This window comes from Panthera tigris, chromosome D1 (genome assembly GCF_018350195.1).
Source record: "Panthera tigris isolate Pti1 chromosome D1, P.tigris_Pti1_mat1.1, whole genome shotgun sequence".
In the NCBI taxonomy this organism is placed as follows: domain Eukaryota; kingdom Metazoa; phylum Chordata; class Mammalia; order Carnivora; family Felidae; genus Panthera; species Panthera tigris.
Window position 1 is genome coordinate 110,214,746 of NC_056669.1, and position 19,083 is coordinate 110,233,828.

At 55.6% G+C, this 19,083-nt stretch overlaps 1 protein-coding gene across 1 annotated transcript in view; it reads right to left on the minus strand.

Moving 5' to 3' along the window:
- CPT1A (carnitine palmitoyltransferase 1A) overlaps positions 1-19,083 on the minus strand; it is a 56,659-nt gene that overhangs the window by 20,065 nt on the left and 17,511 nt on the right. The window contains exons 3-11 of the mRNA XM_042957705.1: positions 17,878-18,017; positions 13,598-13,769; positions 11,455-11,556; positions 8,767-8,904; positions 8,283-8,360; positions 7,490-7,597; positions 5,482-5,569; positions 2,999-3,194; positions 740-928 (exon numbers count right to left, since the gene is read on the minus strand). Of these exons, the coding sequence (XP_042813639.1) occupies positions 740-928; positions 2,999-3,194; positions 5,482-5,569; positions 7,490-7,597; positions 8,283-8,360; positions 8,767-8,904; positions 11,455-11,556; positions 13,598-13,769; positions 17,878-18,017 (1,211 nt within the window). The remainder of the gene's footprint in view (positions 1-739; positions 929-2,998; positions 3,195-5,481; positions 5,570-7,489; positions 7,598-8,282; positions 8,361-8,766; positions 8,905-11,454; positions 11,557-13,597; positions 13,770-17,877; positions 18,018-19,083) is intronic.

Here is a 19,083-nt window from a genome sequence, read left to right on the forward strand (position 1 = left end):
ATTCTAACGTGAACCAGCCCACAAGGCAATTGCCAAAGAGACAGGAGGCCACGTGCCCGCACACCCCCGCCCTGGGCCAAACCTTGTCCCCGGGGGCAGGGCAGGCAGGACCTTGCTTCACAGACAAGGGACAGGAGGCTCCAGGACGGTCACGATCAGTGAGCAACAGGTCAGCCCTGTCCACCTCCTTCCCCTGCCTGGTCCCAGACACCAGGAGCCACGCCTGTCACCACTACCATGACAGGTGGTCATGCACAGAAGGGGTTAGGATCTCAAGTCTGCCGCTTAAGCTGTGTGTGTGTGTGTGTGTGTGTGTGTGTGTGTGTGTGTGTGTGTGTCTGTGTGTGTGTGCGTGTGTGTATGGAAAGAAGAAAGTCAAGAGTTGTGCTTTAAGTTTATTTCTTTATTTTTGGGGGTGGGGGGAGAGAATGAGAGGGGGAGGGGCAGAGAGAGAGGGAGAGACAGAATCCCAAGCAGGCTCCACGCCATCAGTGAAGAGCCTGACGTGGGGCTCGAACTCACGAACCACGAGATCCTGACCTGAGCCGAAACCAAATGTCGGATGCTTAACGACTGAGCCCCCCGCCCCGACCCCCGGGCGCCCCTTAAGAGTTGTGTTTTACGTGAGCTCTTATTCCTCAAGAGCGGAGATACCGGAGGCAGGTGCGGTGACATGTGACGTCCCTTCCAAACTCGCAGGTGAGCTACGGTCCCTCAGGAGGGAGGGGAGGTGCAGTACCTGTCATAACACCTGCCGTGGAGGAGGGACTTGGCATAGGAGTCCATCGACGCATCCGGGTCTTGCTGCCTGTACCCCTGCTCGGTTTCATCCAGCGTCACGAAGAACGCGGCCTTTTCCACGGCGTCGAGGGACTGCTTATTTTTCCCGCGGCCAAAATAGGCCTGGCGACACTTGGCCCAGGGGACTCTGAAATCAGAGTTCAACGGAGGTAAGCCCGCGGCGATGCGGGGACCTCTCCTTACCCGTGACGTCCAAAATGACAGCGTTTTTCCCAGTTTGCTAGGAATCGGAGGGGACTCGCACTTAGGATTTTGCGGGTACGACTGCCCGCGGGTGGCCGTGCCGTTTGCGGGCAGGAGTTCGACGCGCACCTCCGTTCGCAAACTGCCGCACGCGCGACAAGAACACAGGCTGGCCCGTGAGCTCAGCCACCACGGGGCAGTGACCCCCGAGAAAGCGCCCCTCGCGCCCGCACCAGGGTCCCCATCCTGGAGCAGTTCTGGCAAGGAAGTCACCGCAAGTGTGTGGCCGCCACCGCGTCCCTGTCCTAGCTCCCTGGTCAACGCGACCGCCCCCATTTTTTCAGAGGGGGAAACTGAGGCACAGAGACGTGGTCACAGCTACTTTGTGGTGGGGAGAGCTTCAAACCCAAGTCCCGCCCAAGTCCGTGCTGCGAACGACCCTGGGACACCCCCGGGACAAGAGGCGCCCCCGGGAGTGCAAGTGAAGGGACTCTTCTTCTCCACCCGCCTCACGGGAGCTACAAGCAGCCGATGTGACACCCACCTCCTGAGAGGCGCCCCAGCCGTGGCTGCTTGGACTGCTCCTGGGCCCCTCACTCAGCGCCCCCTCAGGTCTGCCGCCCCACCCACCCTTCCAGGTCAGGGTCACCTGGTCTGTCTCCCGCCCTCTTCTCTCCCCGGCCCGGACGGCTCTCGTCAGTGTCTGCCAGGGGACAACGGTGACAAGGGCATCTACTCTGCACCTGGTGCGGTGCGAGGGGGCAGGAAGGTGACAGGCCGGCAGATACGCTCGGCGTCTACACCGAGGGCTCCGGAAGGTGAGATGGGGGGCTCGGGGCCGGCTGCCCGCTGAGCCCCGCGGGGAGTGGGGGACCCCAGGAAGGCCCGCTCCGTGGCTGCACCGCGCCCGCCCGCCATCCCGCGCACTGACGCTCACGGGCACGTGGGACGGGAGCTCGTTCCCCAGGACGGACCGTCCACCGCCGTTCCTCGCAGCCCCGTCGAAGCCCAGCGATGACCCAACGCTCCCGGGGCTTCTGGGACCGAGCCTCCCCTGCTGCTCAGGCTGCCGTTCCGGCCCTCCCTGCCGGGGGACCCCCTTGCCTGCAGGAGCCCCCGGGCCAGAAGAATCTCGCAAACGTGCTCGGGGTGCCTGGTGGCCCCTTCAACAGCAGAATCAAGCCCAAACGTAGTCGGGCACACAGAACCCTCTCCGCCTTGTGTTCCGGCATCCCCGACCCCCTCTGCAGCTCCCTGCACGGATTGTGCAGTGCGCTCCCTGGACGCCCCTGCCACTTGTCGGGCCCGCTGCCGCCCTCCGCGTGCTCGTGCCTGGGCATCTTCCTCTTCTCTGAGAAGGGTCACTCACCACCTTGCTGCCCTCGCAGCTGCCACATCGCCGGAAGCGGTGCTGGCCAACCGGGGACAATACTGCCCCCTGGTGACAGCGAGCAAAGTCTGGGCAGTTGTCACTAAGTGGTGGCTGCTGGTGTCGGGGGAGGGGGGGAGTAGCGGGGGGGGGGGGGGTGGGCAGGATGCTGCTTAACATCCCCACGCACGGGCCAACGTCCCCACCAGGACACAGATTTCTCCAGCCCAATGTGCACACAGCCGAGGCTGAGAGACTCTCAGCTGTTTCCGAGCTAATTCCTTAAGTAAACAGAAGCCTCTGAACGATCTTTAGACGTGGCAGGAAATCTATCCCTGACGCGGAGGCCTTGGTTTAAACTTGTTCCGTGTCCTAAATTAAATACGCCCGCGGCCGCACAAAACAGGCTGACTCCTCTCCGTCGGGGGCCCCGGTCCCCGTGCGGACGCAGGCCCACCCGCGTGCACACGCGGCCTCGGTGACCCACCAGCGGGGACGGGGACGCCAGGCTCTGGCCCCGCCCCCACCGCCAGCCGCAGGTCGCCCGCAGGCACCTGTCCTCCGGCTGAGCCCCCGGGGAAGGGCGAGAACCACGAGGGGTCCCCGCAGCCCCCAGGCACCACCGGGGTCACAGACACCGCGCACCTTTCTCCTGCGGTGAGGGCCGCCAGCTTGGCCTCCCCGGGCTGGGGCTCCGAGGGGTCGTCCAAAATCCTCTGCATCTGCTGCTCGATTTCCCGGGGCTTCAGCAGCCGGCCGTCGTGATAGAGCCAGACCTTGAAGTAACGGCCTTTGTGGAACACGACGATGTGCTTGCTGTCCCTTATGTGCTGGATGGTGTCTGCGGCGGGACGCGGGGCGAGACACAAAATCCAGAGGCGTGAGGTTACGGGAGAGGAGAGAGGCACCCCCCGCTTTCCCGCGGCACCAACCCCTCGTCCCGCGTCCCCCCAGCTCGGCCCGTCCGTCCAGTTCTCAAGAGTCTCGAGAGTCCGTGTGGCATCAGACTGGAGAGCTCTGGGATCACACGGGTTTCGCTCTGGCTCAGCAGCCCTGCTCAGTCACTCGAGGGACGTACCATCCTGGGCCAACGACTTAAGACTGCTGAAGGGTTTCTACCAGAAAACTCCAGCAAACGTGCAGCCTTTACTTCAAAGTCAGAAATAAGAAGGGGCAGCCGGGTGGCTCAGTCGGTTGAGCGTCCGACTTCGGCTCAGGTCATGATCTCACGGTTCGTGGGTTCGAGCCCCGTGTCGGGCTCTGGGCTGACAGCTCGGAGCCCGGAGTCTGCTTCAGATTCTGCGTCTCCCTCTCTCTCTGCCTTTCCCCCACTTGTGCTCTCTCTCTCTCTCTCAAAACTAGACAGACATTAAAGAGGTAATTATGTTAAAACATGGTGAGTAAGGTGAACCTTAACCCCGTATGACTAGGATACTTATAGGAAAAGATCAGGACACAGACACACACAGAGGGACCACACACAAGGAGAGAGGACTCGGGAGGACCGGGCCCTGCCCGTGCCTGCACCTCCAGCTCCCGGCATCCCGGACCAGGAGGCAGTGAATGTGTCTTTAAGCCACGCTGTCTGGGGTGTTTTGTGACCACGGCTCTAGAAACTAATACACTCCGTAACCAACAGCCCAAAATATACACTTAAAACAACAAAAACAATAAAGACTTAGGAATAACTCTGTCAGATGAGGCCCAAAACCCTGGCAGAGAAAAGTACAGCAGCCCCCCACCCCTGACCCAAGAGGGGTATGTTCCAAGACCACCCCCCCTGCCGAGTGGGTGCCCAAAGCCAGAGTGCACTGAATTCTAAACACATTACTGGCTTTTCTGTTTTACATACCTACGATCCTACGATAAAGTCTGATTTATCAACTAGACGCAGGAGGTTAACAACAGCTAATAATAAAACGGGACAAATGTAGCACATGCCATGTGAACGTCGTTTCTCTCTCTCAAAATACCCTGTCCTCACCCTTCTTCGTGTGATATGGTAAAACGCCCACGTGGTAAAAGGACGTGAGGCAAGGGACAAAGGGTGTGACACAGGGTGAGGCTGATGTTCTAGAGGACCATGTGCTTCCCGCACGGCGGCTGGCCGCGAATAGCCGAGACCGCGGAACGCGAAACCGCGGACAGGAGGGGGCAAAACCGTAGGACGCTTCATTAAAATCACTTTTACAAACACTATTAGGGGCAACTGCTTTTTGCTGGCCCGGCCACTTTTCGCAGCAGTCTGGCCACGGGCCACCCGAGTCCAGAGCGTGAGAGAGACAGGGGCTGACTTTTTAGCCAGGACGCCCCACGCCGGGGGAACAGCAGGTACGCTGCTCGAGTGACTTTTCAGAAAGCTTCTGAATCCCGGGTCCCAGAAAGCAGAGTCCAGACGGAAGCCCACCCAGAGGGCAGCTTCTGCGTCCAAGGACCCCCGTGCCCAGCACCAGGGGACAAGTTACCGCCGAGGGCTCACAGTCTGGAAGCACCCGGCTGCCTCAACACCCCCGCTCCCCCCACGCCAAAGCCGATCAGCTTGGGACTCTATATACGACCAGCTTGAAAGGCAGCAATGGGTTCGTTAGGGTGGCTGCCATGAGGTCTAGACAGGTTCGTCAGGTGAGAGTGGCAGGTATTTCCTCCCGGCACGGCCACCCGGAGCCTCAGTGGCAGCACAGCCTGAGCTGTGGCCTGGCAGGCCTGGGACAGTCCCCGGTGATGCCACGTGTTCCTTTCATTCTCAAGGGTGCCCCGGCTTGGGCGGGTGATGTGGCCGCCCTACGCTCTGGGAGGGTGGGTGGGGGTCAGCCGTCCCGGCTCAGGTTGCTCCCGGGGGGCACAAGCCCGCGTGCATCACACGTGGGCCAGAGCAGACCACCCCTGCGGGAGCCAGAGAAAGAAGAGGACACTCCTGCCCGGATCTGGAGAAGACTCCCTATAAGACGGCCTTCAGCCCAAGAGAAACTCAAGTCTGAAGACAACCCACACGTCCGGTCAACGGAAGGAATGTTCCCGAGCCCGCATTCTCACAACCTCAGGAGGGGTGGGCACGAATCACTGCCCACTGTCATTCCGCCGCCTCCGTGTGGAGCGAAAGTGCTGCTTCCGGAAGGAGCCCCACTCACCCGTCTCCTCTCCCGGGATCCTCGAAGTATTAAACATCCGCTCCCACTGAGCGGAACAGAGTGGGACTGTGGATCCCAGCAGCAGAATCTGCAACAAAAGTATGTTTCAAACAAATAAGAATTCCATGGCGGGGGCGGGGGAGGATGCTGAATTTGTGGGGCACCGGGCAGGCTCAGTGGGAAGGCCGTGCAACTCTTGATCTCGGGGTTGTAAGTTCGAGTCCCATGCTGGGGGTAGAGATTACACAAAAGAATAAAAAAGGAAAATCTTTAGGGGCGCCTGGGTGGCTCAGTCGATTCAGCAGTTAAGCAACTGATTTCGCCTCAGGTCATGATCTCACGGTTCATGGGTTCAAGCCCCGCACCGGGCTCGGTGCTGACAGCTCAGAGCCTGGAGCCTGCTTCTGATTCTGTGTCTCCCTCTCTCTCTGCCCCTCCCCTGCTCACACACACTCTCTCCCAAAAATAAATAAACGTTAAAAAAAACTGAAAAAAAAATTTGAAATGCTGGATTTGTTTTCCAAGTGCACAGGGCGTTCGACTTAATCCCTTGCAAACTCTGCAAAGAGCAGCCTTTCTCTGGGATGCCAACCTGCACCGCAAAGCAAAGCTTGAACTGTGCCAGGGCTTCCGGCATCTTCCTTCCCAAGTAACACGTTCTGATCGGTCATTTACAAACTGACACTTTCAACCAAAGGCGTATTTAAGAAAGAAATGCCTGGGTGGCTCGGTCAGTCGAGCGTCCTACTCTGACTCAGGTCAGGATTCATGCTTTGTGAGTTCAAGCCCCGCATCGGGCTCTACACCGACAGTGTGGAGCCTGCTTGGGATTCTCTGTCCTCCTCTCTCTGCCCCTCCCCTCCTTGTGCTCCATCTCTGTCTCTCTCAAGGGGAAGGGGAAGGAAAGGGAAGGGGAAGGGAGGGGAGGGGGAGGGGAGGGAGGGGAGGGGGAGGGGAAGAGGAAAGGGAAAGGGAAAGGGAAAGGGAAAGGGAAAGGGAAGGGGAAGGAAAGGGGAAGGGAGGGGAAGGGAGGGAAAGGGAAGAGAGAGGGGAGGGGAGGGGAGGGGAAGGGGAAGGGGAAGGGGAGTGGGGAAGGCAAGGGAAGGGAAGGGAAGGGAAAGGAAAGGGGGAAGGCAAGGGAAGCGAAGGATGAAAGGACATGACACGACGGGGAGCCTGTGTGGCCCAGTTAAGTGTCCAACCCTCACTCTCGGCTCAGGTCTTCATCTCAGGGTTTTGAGTTTAAGCCCCTGCGTTGGGCTCCCTTCCCTGCAGGGCATGAACAAGGAAGGAACATCTCATCCCTCTTGAATAATTTACCAGCTAAACCATTTTCCTGCACAAGTAAGCAAGGGTTTCTTCCAGGGCTGATTATGGGACCAAAGTACAACGAACGTATATCCATTTAGGATACGCACGGAGAGTTAAATCTCAAAATAATTATACAGAGTGAAAGAAGAGAGAGAGAGAGAGAGACAGAGAGACAGAGAGACAGAGAGAGTGTCCACTGTAGGATTCCACCTGCACAAAGCTTTGGAAAATGCAAACAATCTAGAGTAACAGGAGGCAGGTGGCGGTTACCTGGCAGGTGACGGGAGAGGCTCAGCGAGAGCACAAGGCCCCCAGGGGAATGTCTGGGGGTGACGGCTGTGTTCACGGTCTCGACTGTGGTGACGGTTTCAGGGGCACATTATATAAATTCATCAGAACCTATCAAACTGCATGCCTCACATATGTGCACCTCGTCAACAAAGCTGCTTAAAAAGAATTTTTCAGGGGCGTCCGGGTGGCTCAGTCTGTTAAGCCTCCGACTCTCGATTTCAGCTCAGGTCATGATCTCACGCTTCGTGAGATCGAGCCCCGCGTCGGGCTCTGTGCTGACAGCTCGGAGCCCGGAGCCTGCTTCGGATTCTCTCTGTCCCTCCCCGACACGTGCACGCGCTCTCTCTCAGAGTAGATAAATAAACATAAAAAAACGAAGCTCTTAAAGAGCAGTTTGCTTGCGTACCGGCTTGATCTCCTCCCTGTCTAGTCTCCGTCGGTACAGCAGGATGGCGTGGATCGCGTTGCCGGCTCTCGCCGCCTGAATCTGCGTCGGTAAGACGTACAGCAAGTCCTGGAAAGGGCACACGGCACACAGAACGTTCGTAGCAGGAGACAAGTTGACGTAACTACACAGGAGGGCGTTTCTTCACCGCGGAAATCCTTCCCTGTTAAATGACACCTGCTCTGATAGAAAACAAACCGAAATCCCGCTTCCTACGCTTTGCCGGTTTTATTTCATGTTTCACGGGAAAGTGAAAGGAAGGGAAGGACAAAGCAAGAGACACAGAATGAGGTTGGCCAGTTATTACAGCTATTAAATGCCAGTTCCCAAAACCCACTGTTTTCAGGGGCTTCTCACAAAAGAATGGCGTGTGCCCTCCCAGGCCATCAATGTCGCAGAAGACAGGGAAAAAAAACCCCAAGAGACCCGGAAATGACACACGGGGCTCGGTCTCCTGGCGCCTTAGGGCAGCGAGGGAGGAAGCCGTGCGCCTGGCCCGCCAGGTCACTAAGCGCGGCAGCTGGGCAGGGACACGGGCCCTCAGGCTGCTGTGGCACGACCCGGTGCCCAGCGGTGACAACAGGGAGAGGGCACGGGCCCGAGAGCATTTCTGCTGTCCTCGTTTCTCCGCGGTGGCTCGGGGCAAACACAGAGACGCGCACGCGGCTTTTGGGCACAGAGGGCGGGTTCCCGGGGCCGCGGACGGAAGCCCAGGGCCCGCGGGAGCGGGGACAGGCGCTCCCCGGCCACTCACCATGGCATAATAGTTGCTGTTCACCATCAGTGGCCCCCGGCCCCGCAGGTAGATGTATTCCTCCCACCAGTCGCTCACCTGTCGGGTGCACACAGGACAGACCACTGGTGAGCTTAGCAGGAGTGACACAGACTGGCGGGGCCCGGGACGGGTGGGGGGCAAGGACGGCTCCGGGGGACTCCTGCCACACTGCTTCGTGTTGAGGCGCCTGTGTGTGCGTGTGAGTTCCACACCCTCATAGACGGGGCCTCATCAAAACACAGCGCGACCCCCCGCCCCTGCCACTGCCCCCCAGCCCCGACTTGCAGCCTCATCATCGGGTCTATCCGGTCACAGTTAACGTCTCCTCCACGTCCCATCTCGGGTCACCCGCCAGGCGGCCCCTCTTGCGGCCACACACGGGGGAGCCCGGCTTCGTGGCACGGACCCGTGTTTCCACGCGAAACACTCGGCACCGAGAACGATGGTGTGTGTGAGCACTTACGTAGTTTGTAGCCCACCAGGACTTCAACTTCAGATACCACTGCAGTTTTGGTCCGAGGCTGACGGCGAAATCTTGCGCGAGAACCGTCATGCGTTTAAAGTCCGATTCCTTCATGAGCGGCTTCACCGATTCCAGATACTAGGGTTGATGAAAAGCACATAGGCCAAGTTAAAATGCACGGGCCCCTCATCCGTGCCTCGCAAAAAACCGTAAACAGATTGCAAAGGTTTAAAAATCTTCCCCGAGTGGGGCGCCTGGCGGACTCAGTACAGCGTGTGGCTCTTGATCTCGGGGTCAGGAGTTCGAGCCCTGCGCTGGGTGTAGAGATTAAAAATAAAATCTTGCGGGGCGCCTGGGAGGCTCAGTCGGTTGAGCGTCCGACTTCGGCTCAGGTCATGATCTCACGGTTTGTGAGTTCGAGCCCCGCGTCGGGCTCTGTGCTGACGGCTCAGAGCCTGGATGCTGCTTCTGATTCTGTGTCTCCCTCTCTCTCTGCTCCTCCCCCACTCATGCTCTCTCTCTCTCTCGGTCTCAAAACTAAACATTATAAAAATGAAAAGAAAAGAAAATCTTGGGGCGCCTGGGCGGCTCAGTCAGTTAAGCGCCTGACTTTGGCTCAGGTCATAATCTCATGGTCTGTGAGTTCGAGCCCCACGTCGGGCTCTTTGCTGACAGTGTGGAGCCTGCTTGGGATTCTCTGCCTCTCCTCTCTCTGCTCCTCCCCGACTCCTAAATAAGTAAACCAACTTTAAAAGAACAAAAAAAGAATGAAAACAATTATGAAAAACAAAAACAAAAAAAGAAGGGAGCTTGGGTGGCTCAGTTGGTTGAGCATCCGACTTCACCCAAGGTCACGATCTGGCAGTTCATGGGTTCAAGCCCCGTGATGGACTCGCTGCTGACAGCACAGAGCCTGCTTTGGATCCTCTCTCCCCCTCTCTCCCTGCCCCTTACCCACTCCCGCTCCCTCTCTCAAAAATAAACATCACAAACAAGAAAGTAAAGCCCTCGGTTTACCAGGAAACGTTTCACTGTGCCAATATTATCTGCTGTGAAAACAGCTTTGAGGCAGCAATGAAATCTCTAGAAATCTCCTTGCATGTTTAAAGATGGGGCCCCATTGCTGAAACCAACCGGCTGTTCGAGTTTATTCAAAGTGAGATGTGCATTCGTGGAACTGAAAACAACACTTAGAATAAGCTCGAGCCAGTCACCAGAACCACAGGTGTCGCTAGGCCCGTCCTCAGGGGAGGGCACACAAGAGCAGAGAGGAGGGGGGACTCGAAAAAGCCAACAGAAACTAAATGACTAAGCCTGGATTCAAAACCCAAGACATGTTTTTAAATGCTTTTATTTTTGAGACAGAGAGACAGAGCATGGGCAGGGGAGGGGCAGAGAGAGAGGGAGACCCAGAATCGGAAGCAGGCTCCAGGCTCTGAGCCGTCAGCCCAGAGCCCGACGCGGGGCTCGAACTCACAGACCGCGAGATCGTGACCTGAGCCGAAGTCGGACGCTCAACCGACGGAGCCTCCCAGGGGCCCCAAAGCCAAGACGTTTTTAAGGTGGGGCCACAGGAGAGGCAAAAACCGGTTGGGGTGGGAACACAGGCGCCGAGGAAACCAGCACGGCTGTTCCTTGACGAGTTAAACAAGAAATCCTCCCTGATCCCGTGATCCCAGTTCCAGGCTCGTGCCCAAGAGAACCGCAAGCAGGTGCCTGAACGAAAACGAAAACCGTTCACGACAACCAAAAGGTGGAAAAAACTCAAATGTCCATCGACAGATGCACGGATGAATATAGGGCGGTCCGACCATACAGGTGGATAGCATCCAGTCATCAAGAGGAATGACAGACTGAGGGACACATAAATCTCAACGGTCTAAGAGCCGGGCGCACAGGACATATTGTAGGATTCCACTTACAGGAAACTTCCAGGACAGGCAAACCTAGAGACAGCCTAGTGGGAGCCGGGGGGCTGGGGCGTAAAACGGGTTATGATGCTCACAGGCACGGGGCTTTGGTGACGGAAAGTTCTGGAACTAGACTGTGGTGGAGGCTGTGCTAAGAGAATGTACTCGATGCCACACAACTGCACACTTCCGAGTGGTTACAACGGTCATGTTTACATTTTTATCACAACGTAAAATGCTAATCACATAACAAAGACCGGCGGACTAGATACTTGGGACGGATCTCTACCCATGTGAATTATGGCTCAACGAAGCTATCTAAGAAAAGCGTTGTGAAGCCGTTTCTCTAACAAGGGTGATACCTTTTAAAAGACACCTAATACGGGGGCAACCGGGTGGCTCAGTCGTTTGAGCATCTGACTTCGGCTCAGGTCACGATCTCAAGGTTTAGGAGTTCGAGCCCCGCGTCGGGCTCTGTGACGACAGCTGGGAGCCTGAAGCCTGCTTCGCATTCTGTGTCTCCCTCTCTCCACCCCCGTCCTGCTCATGCTCTGTCTCTCTCTCCCAAAAACAAATAAACATTTAAAAAAGTAAAATTAAAAAAAAAAAAAAAAGGAAAACACATAACACATGCTGATACATCAGAAAGGAAAAGATCTCCCACAACAGCCAGACAAGTCCGTGACCCAACGATGGTAAATTAACCCGGTCACGAAGCGGAATCCCAGGACACCTGCCCCTCGGAGTGGGCGTCACAGCGAGCTGAAGCCACGCTTACCCTGTTCACAGTATCCTGGACCGCAGGGACCGGCAGGCGTGGCAGAGACGTCTGGAAGCTGTACAACATGGGCTTGCGGCCTGAAAAGATCTTGACCATGCCCTTAAAAACAAAAAAGGTACGTTTTAAAACGAGAGACCGTGTTAAAGATGTGAAACCAGTTCTCAAGCGTAGACGACTTGCCGACTAGTTACGGATGTTCTGCGGTGGCCTGTGTCCCCTCTGGTCTGTTTTCCGCCCCGGGCACACAAACAAGCAGGGAAGCCCAAACGAAACCCAGGCTGATGAAAGCCCAAGTCTGACAGATGCCACGAGGGGCCCGGGACAGGACCCCTTCTTGGGCGCCCAGATTCTGCTGTCTGACTGCACAGCTGCATGTGGGCCCCGTGTCAGTCAGCTGGTTCTGCGAGGCCCTCGGGTTAGGGACTGGCTCAAAACTCTGGCAATGGTGACGAGGGGCTGGACCAAGAAGCCTGGGCTCGAGCCAACCCCAGGAGCAGCGGTGCGGCCCCCCTCAGCCACCGCCAAGCCCAATGGACAGCACACATCTATCTGCCTATCGGCCCTCGTTTTCATCTGGAATGATCTCACCCTGGTGTCGTGAGTGGTCATCTCCTATGGACCAGACCTCAAAGGCATTTCTAGGGCTCAAGGGTGGGGGGGGGGGGGAGGGGGTGGCTGGGACTCAACTGGACGTGACCAGAATGCCATCGTGGGAACACCATTTAGCTTTATTCTGTGAAGTGTGGGTGCCCTCTCTCTCTTGTGGGTGTTAAATTCTGCTTCTCTTGGGGCGCCTGGGTGGCTCAGTCGGTTAAGTGTCCGACTTCAGCTCAGGTCACGATCTCACGGTCCGTGAGTTCGAGCCCCGTGTCAGGCTCTGGGCTGATGGCTCAGAGCCTGGAGCCTGCTTCTGATTCTGTGTCTCCCTCTCTCTGTGCCCCTCCCCCGTTCATGCTCTGTCTCTCTCTGTCTCAAAAATAAATAAAACATTAAAAAAAAATTTTTTTGAATTCTGCTTCTCTGGAAAACTGACATCTCACAGCCACGTGGGCACAGGAAGTTGGTCTGGAGGAGAGCGAAGCGTGTGGGTGAGGGTGGGCCCCGGGAGGCGGAGCTCAGCCGTCACGGGTAAAGTCGGACAAACGTCCACACGCACGGCAGACGAGGGGACGCTCAGACTACGGGCCCAGGAGAGCAGGCAAAACCCCCTCGGGGAGAAGGGTGAACCGGGGAGACCTGGTCAGACCGGTCGGCTAGGGGAACCACTCAGTCAGAAGAGCTTTGAAAGCAGCGGACGGATGTCACTTTACTTTGATGGACAACCTGGATGGCGAGCCTAGCACACGCTAATATAGCATGTTCAGGACTCCCGGACTCTTTGCTCTTTGGCCACACGTGTGAGTCACGGGGAAGCAATGCCCCTGGCAGCAAGGAGAGGCCAACTCCCAGGGCAACCAGCTGAGCGTGGAGGGGAGAGGTCCACGGGGATCCTCCTTTGAAAGTACAAGGCACCCGCACCTGACTCCGTGCCAGGTGAGGCGAGCCAGCCACAGAAGGACCGATACCGCGCCGAACGGGGCGGCGGCTGCCCGGCCGGGGCACTGGCCCCGTCCCCGACATCGCCGCACTGTGGGCCTAAACCCTTGCTGAGAAGGTGGATCTCGTTCACGGGCTCTTTCCACGGAGGAAAATGGGGCAGGGCGTGAGGAAACTTTGCAAGGAGCTAAGTCTATGGCCCGGAGACTGATCATGGGGTTACAGGTGCACACGTCCCCGCGGACACACTGCTAAACAGCTACGGCCTTTTGTACGTCAAACTGTGCCCCATAAAAGCACTTAAAAAAAAAAAAAAAAAAAAAAAGGAAAAACCAATACCAGGGGCACCTGGGCGCCTCGGACGGGTAAGCGTCCAACTTCAGCTCAGGTCACAATCTCACGGTTCGTGGGTTCGAGCCCCGTGTCGGGCTCTGTGCTGACAGCTCAGAGCCTGGAGCCTGCTTCGGATTCTGTGTCTCCCTCTCTCTGTGCCCCTCCCCTGTTCATGCTCTGTCACTCTCTCTCTCTCTCTCTCTCTCAAAAATAAAAAAAATAAAAAAATCCCCACGAGTCCGGCACCGAGGGCGAAGGGAGGCTCCGTTACCATCCAGATCTTGGTGGCGCGGCTCATCTTGCCGTGCTGGGCAAACATCCAGCCGTGGTAGGACAGCAGCACCTTGAGGGAGTAGCGCATGGTGATGATGAGGGCCACCCACAGCCCCGTGCCGAACAGGAGGCCGCTGACCACGTTCTTCGTCTGGCTGGACATGTAGCCGCTAGGGAGACGAGACAAGCCGAGAATGCATTACGCACTGCCAGCCAGAGCAGCCTCCCCTCGACACAAGTGACACTCTGGACCCCGAACCAAAGGGAGGACGCTAGCCTGGGTGGCTCGGTCAGTTAAGCATCCGATCTCACGGTTCGTGAGTTTGATCCCCATGTCGGGCTCTGTGCTGCCAGTGAGGAGCCTGCTTGGGAGTCTCTCTCTCTCTGTCTCTCTCTCTCTCTCTCTCTCTCTCTCTCTCTCTCTGCCCCTCCCCTGCTTGCATGCACACTTGCTCTCTCTCTCTCAAAATAAGTACACTTTTCAAAAAAATTGCTAGAAGAGGAGATCTTAAAAGCTCTCTCCGTAAGAAAAAAAAATTTGTACCTATATGGGGAGATGAATATTAATTAGGCTGGTGGTAACCACTTAAAGGCATATGCACCTACCAAGTGATGTTATACACCTGAAACTAACATGACATTATATGTCAGTTGTATCTCGTTTTTTTATTTTTATTTTTTTCAAAAATTTTTAACATTTACTTATTTTTGAGACAGAGAGAGAGAGAGCATGAACAGGGGAGGGTCAGAGAAAGAGGGAGACACAGAATCTGAAACAGGCTCCAGGCTCTGAGCTGTCAGCACAGAGCCCGACGCGGGGCTTGAACCCACATACCGTGAGATCGTGACCTGAGCCGAAGTCGGACGCTTAACCGACTGAGCCACCCAGGCGCCCCAAGTATCTCGTTTTTTTAAATGATTTAAGTGTGCTTCAAATTATTAACACAACCAATATACAGAAGCTAAAGGTACTTCCGATATTGAAACACTGCCAAGTTAACACCTTATCGTGCTTAAGTGACATTGAAACTAATTATCTTGAAGGTAAAATACTTTTCCTCCAAAATTTGTGTCTTTCTATAAGCCGTCAAATCCGGTGTTCAAGCTTGGGGTGCCCGGGTGGCTCAGGAGGTTGTCTGACTCTTGGTTTCAGCTCGGGTCATGATCCTGCCATTCGTGAGATCGAGCCCCATGTGGGGTTCTGCACTGATAGCATGGTCCCTGCTTGGGATTCTCGCTCTCTCCCTCTCCCTCTCTCCCCCCCTCTGCCCCTCCCCCACTCGGGTGCTCTGTCTGTCTCTCTCTCTCAAAATAAATAAATAAACTTAAAAAAAAAAAATCTTGTGTCCAAGTTTAACTATAGCCTCTGCTTTATCTCTATACTTTCTTTTCGGATAGCGTAATCTATAAGCCAGCTTAGATCTAGGCATTTAAGAACCTATCTCTCAGATCATCTACGCTTTGGATTCCGAAGTCCTACATCACTGAAGGAAAAGACACATACCCATTAGGTCCACAAAAATTGGAGAGTATCATGACGTTAACAAAGAGATGACACATTCAGGATTTTTAATATAATACACATATGGATACTTGGATGACAAGCATTAGCAAAAAAAAAAAAAAAAAAAGCCTTCTTTTATTTTTGTTTTTTTATTTTTGAGAGAAAGCCCACAAGGGAAAGGGGCATAGAGAGAGGGAGACAGAGGATCCGAAGCGGGCTCTGCACGGTCAGCACAGAGCCCAACGTGGGGCTCGAACTCATGAACCTTGAGATCATGACCTGAGCCAAAGTCAGAGGCTTAACCGACTGAGCCACCCAGGTGCCCCCCCAAAAAAGCTTTCTTTTAAAGAACACATTCCTTCCGAGGCTGCAGGGGCCGGACAAACGCAGAGCATACCCCACACAGCCAGTACGTCTATGCTTATGAAAAGTCACCCGGGACCGTTGGAGATGCTCTCCAGGAAGATGGTTCCAGAATGACCCTCAGGCCTGGAAGACGCTGGCTCTTAACCTGGTCTTTCTAAATCTGGGCCAGGGACGGCCCAGTTCACCGCAATTGGTTTAGAGGGAGCAAAGAAACAAATCGTATAAAGACCCAGATTATCAAGGGCTGTAAATAGCCAAGACTTCTAAATATAATCCAGTGTTAAGAGTCCACACTGGAGAGTAAATTAAAAATCTGTGTTAAACCCACAGCAGTCTGAAACGTACGGAGAAATAGCATGACCCAGGGTGGAGGCCAGCCGTCTGCAGGGGTCGGCCTGTGACTCCCCAGGATCACCCGGACAGGAGGAGCAAGGTTTGCCCAGGGCATCAGGAATGTTGGGGTCCCCGCCTTGGCCTCCCAGGCCCCCAAGGCAGCGCAGGGGATCTGGCAGGCGTTCAGCCCAGGCACGCTTCCCCTGAAATGATGGCATTTTTATTCTAGGCCCTGCAGACGCTTGTAAAGTCCCCAGCCGGCATTCCTGAGGCCGCGTGGAGGCCGGGAGCGACTCAGCTGGACTCTGGGCTTTCAACAAGAAGGGATCAAGGGCAAAGGGCACCTGCTCAAGGCAACCCAAGGCCACGCTTTTAAATTTGTTTCTTTTAATGTTTATTTATTTTTGAGAGAGAGAGAGTGTGAGCGGGGGAGGAGCAGAGAGAGAGGGAGACACAGAATTGAAAGCAGGCTCCGGGCTGCTTTCTCAAAAGGCCCAGAGTTCATCTGCTCGGCTTAGGCCAGCCCCCGACACGACAGGGACGGCCCAGGAAACGTGAGGACACGCCTGGGCTGCCCTCTCGTCCGTCACCGGGGTTCCCACCGTCCACACGTGCCCTCTGGCCCGAAAAACAAAGCCCAGCTATGGGACGAGGCCTCTGGGGACCGTTATCGCTCTAGTAAGAGACTTAAAAGGTTTGTCAGTGCAAACAAGCAACAGAGAAATAGGATTGGAGGTCTGGCACGGAACAGCCACGGCAGCTGGGAGGTACTAGGATGCTTTCCAACCAGAAAATAGGGGCGCCTGGGTGGCTCAGTCGGTTGAGCGTCCGGCTTCGGCTCAGGTCGTGAGCTCGCGGTTCGTGAGTTCGAGCCCCGCGTCGGGCTCTGGGCTGACAGCTCGGAGCCTGGAGCCTGCTTCGGATCCTCTGTCCCCCTCTCTCTGCCCCTCCCCCACTTGCTCTGTCTCGTTCTGTCATCCGGCCACTCAGAGCCCCATGAGGCAGTGCTGTTTGTTTCGTGTCTGTCTCGTGGGACGGTTCTGTGAGCAGGCAGCCCAGATTTCGGAGGTGTGCGGCCCCCACTTCCTCTCCCTGGGACTCAGCACAAGAACCCGCCCCTGTGAACACTTCACTTTACCACGGAGACCCCCATGAGAGAAGTCGCTGAAGCACAGGGTGCAACCCACGAGCGTCACGCCATCCCTGGGCTGCAGGGAGGAAAGGACTTCACAGGGGTTCCGTTAATGCCCTCCAGGCCGTGCCCACACTCCACGTGGGACCCCAGGCACCACCGACCTTCTCAGAAAAGTATCAGCCCAAAGGCTCCTCCAGGACAGATATCATGTAGAAAGCTGATTTTCTAAGACTAGAAAAACCTAAGACTCTCAGGAGTGCTGGGGTTCCCGCTGGGGTTCTAAGCCACTCTGACAGGTGCTAAGGGGCTGAGGTCCCCCCCAGAGCCAACAGTTCTCAGGGTCACGGACTCCAGTGCAAAGAAGTGACCGTGTCCAGAACCAGCTCCTGGAGCAGAAATCCATTTTTGAGGACCCTGCAGTCAGGCTAAGTGCACCGACCACAACCTTGGGCCCTGACGGGACTTCCCAGTGCAACCCGGGACCACGTGCTTCTTAGCCCTGGGCTTCAGAGGAAGGGCCACGAGGGACCACGGACCCCCTGGGGACCTTAACACTGGTCGAAGACACAGAAGAGAGCCTACAGGAGAACAGCAAAGCTTCCAAATGAATCGGAACAGGAAGTTATATATATGTAAAGACATAAAAATATCAGCAACAAGGGGCACCTGGGTGGCTCAGTCGGTTGAACTTCTGACTTGAGCTCAAGGGATGATCTTGTGATTCGTGGGTTCGAGCCCCGCGTCGGGCTCTGTGCTGACAGCTCGAGCCTGGAGCCTGCTTTGGATTCCGGGCCTCCCTCTCTCTCTGCCCCTCCCCCCCTCAAATAAATACACATTAAAAAAAATTTTTTAATAATAAAAGAATACATACCAGCGATAAAAATCACTAATGAGAATCGCTAACTTCCTAGAGGGTTTGCAATCTGGAAAGAGTACTTACCTAGTATCAAGGGTCCGATTGATTTTTGCAATTATTCCCAGCGAGGGGTCGATCTTCGCGTACATGGTTGACATCACACCCACCACCACGATGAGCCAACTGGAGGGGCTGGCCGGGTACACGCCGGTGATGATGCCATTCTAGAAACAGAGCAGGCACCGTGAGCACGTCCCGCCCACAAAATCCACGGCCCCTGGTAGTGAGGGTAGTGGGATGACGGACAGTGGGAAGGAGGCGTTTGCAGCACATCGTGGCTAAGTGACCACACTGTCACTACTGGAAATCTTCCTCAGGGCCTCCAGCCCTTTATTTCCTCTGCTTCTGAGCCAATCCCCTCCCTGGAGCAGATTCCCTGAGAGTGACCCCAAGACATGAGAATAGCCTGAGCCACTAGCTTAACACCAATTCCCCCCATCTCCATCCAGACTGACTCATGACACCGAGTTAAGGATGTCATTGGGGCGCCTGGGTGGCTCAGTCGGTGGAGCGTCTGACTTCGGCTCAGGTCATGATCTCGCGGCTTGTGGGTTCGAGCCCCGCGTCGGGCTCTGCGCTGACGGCTTGGAGCCTGGAGCCCACTTCGGATTCTGTGTCTCCCTCTCTCTGCCCCTCCCCCGCTCACGCTTTGTCTCACTCTGTTTCTCAAAAATAAATAAATGTAAAAAAAAAAAAAAAAATTCAAGGATGTCACTTGGCCAACCATGAAGTCCTGTCCCCAACCCGCTACACCTGGGATCCCTCAAGACCCCAGCTCCCAAACCACCCCTCCTGCTGCTCCTGAATCAAAAGACCACTCAACCCCCAAGTATTTCCAAGACACCTCACTCCATGTTGAGAATCTGTTGAACCATCCTTCAGCCAACACCCCCACCACTAAAAGTAACAAAAAACCACAGAAAGTAGCAGGTGTGAGGGCCCGGCAGATATGAAACAAAATTTTGGAAACCAGGTGAGCAGTGTAGCTCCTTATTCTCTTTATTTATGTGTTTGTTTCAAAACTTCTAACTTAAAGAAATTCTTTTTTTTTTCTTAACGTTTATTTATTATTTTTGAGACAGAGCATGAACGGGGGAGAGGCAGAGAGAGAGGGAGACACAGAATCGGAAGCAGGCTCCAGGCTCTGAGCCGTCAGCCCAGAGCCCGACGCGGGGCTCGAACTCACGGACCGCGAGATCATGACCTGAGCTGAAGTCGGATGCCCAACCG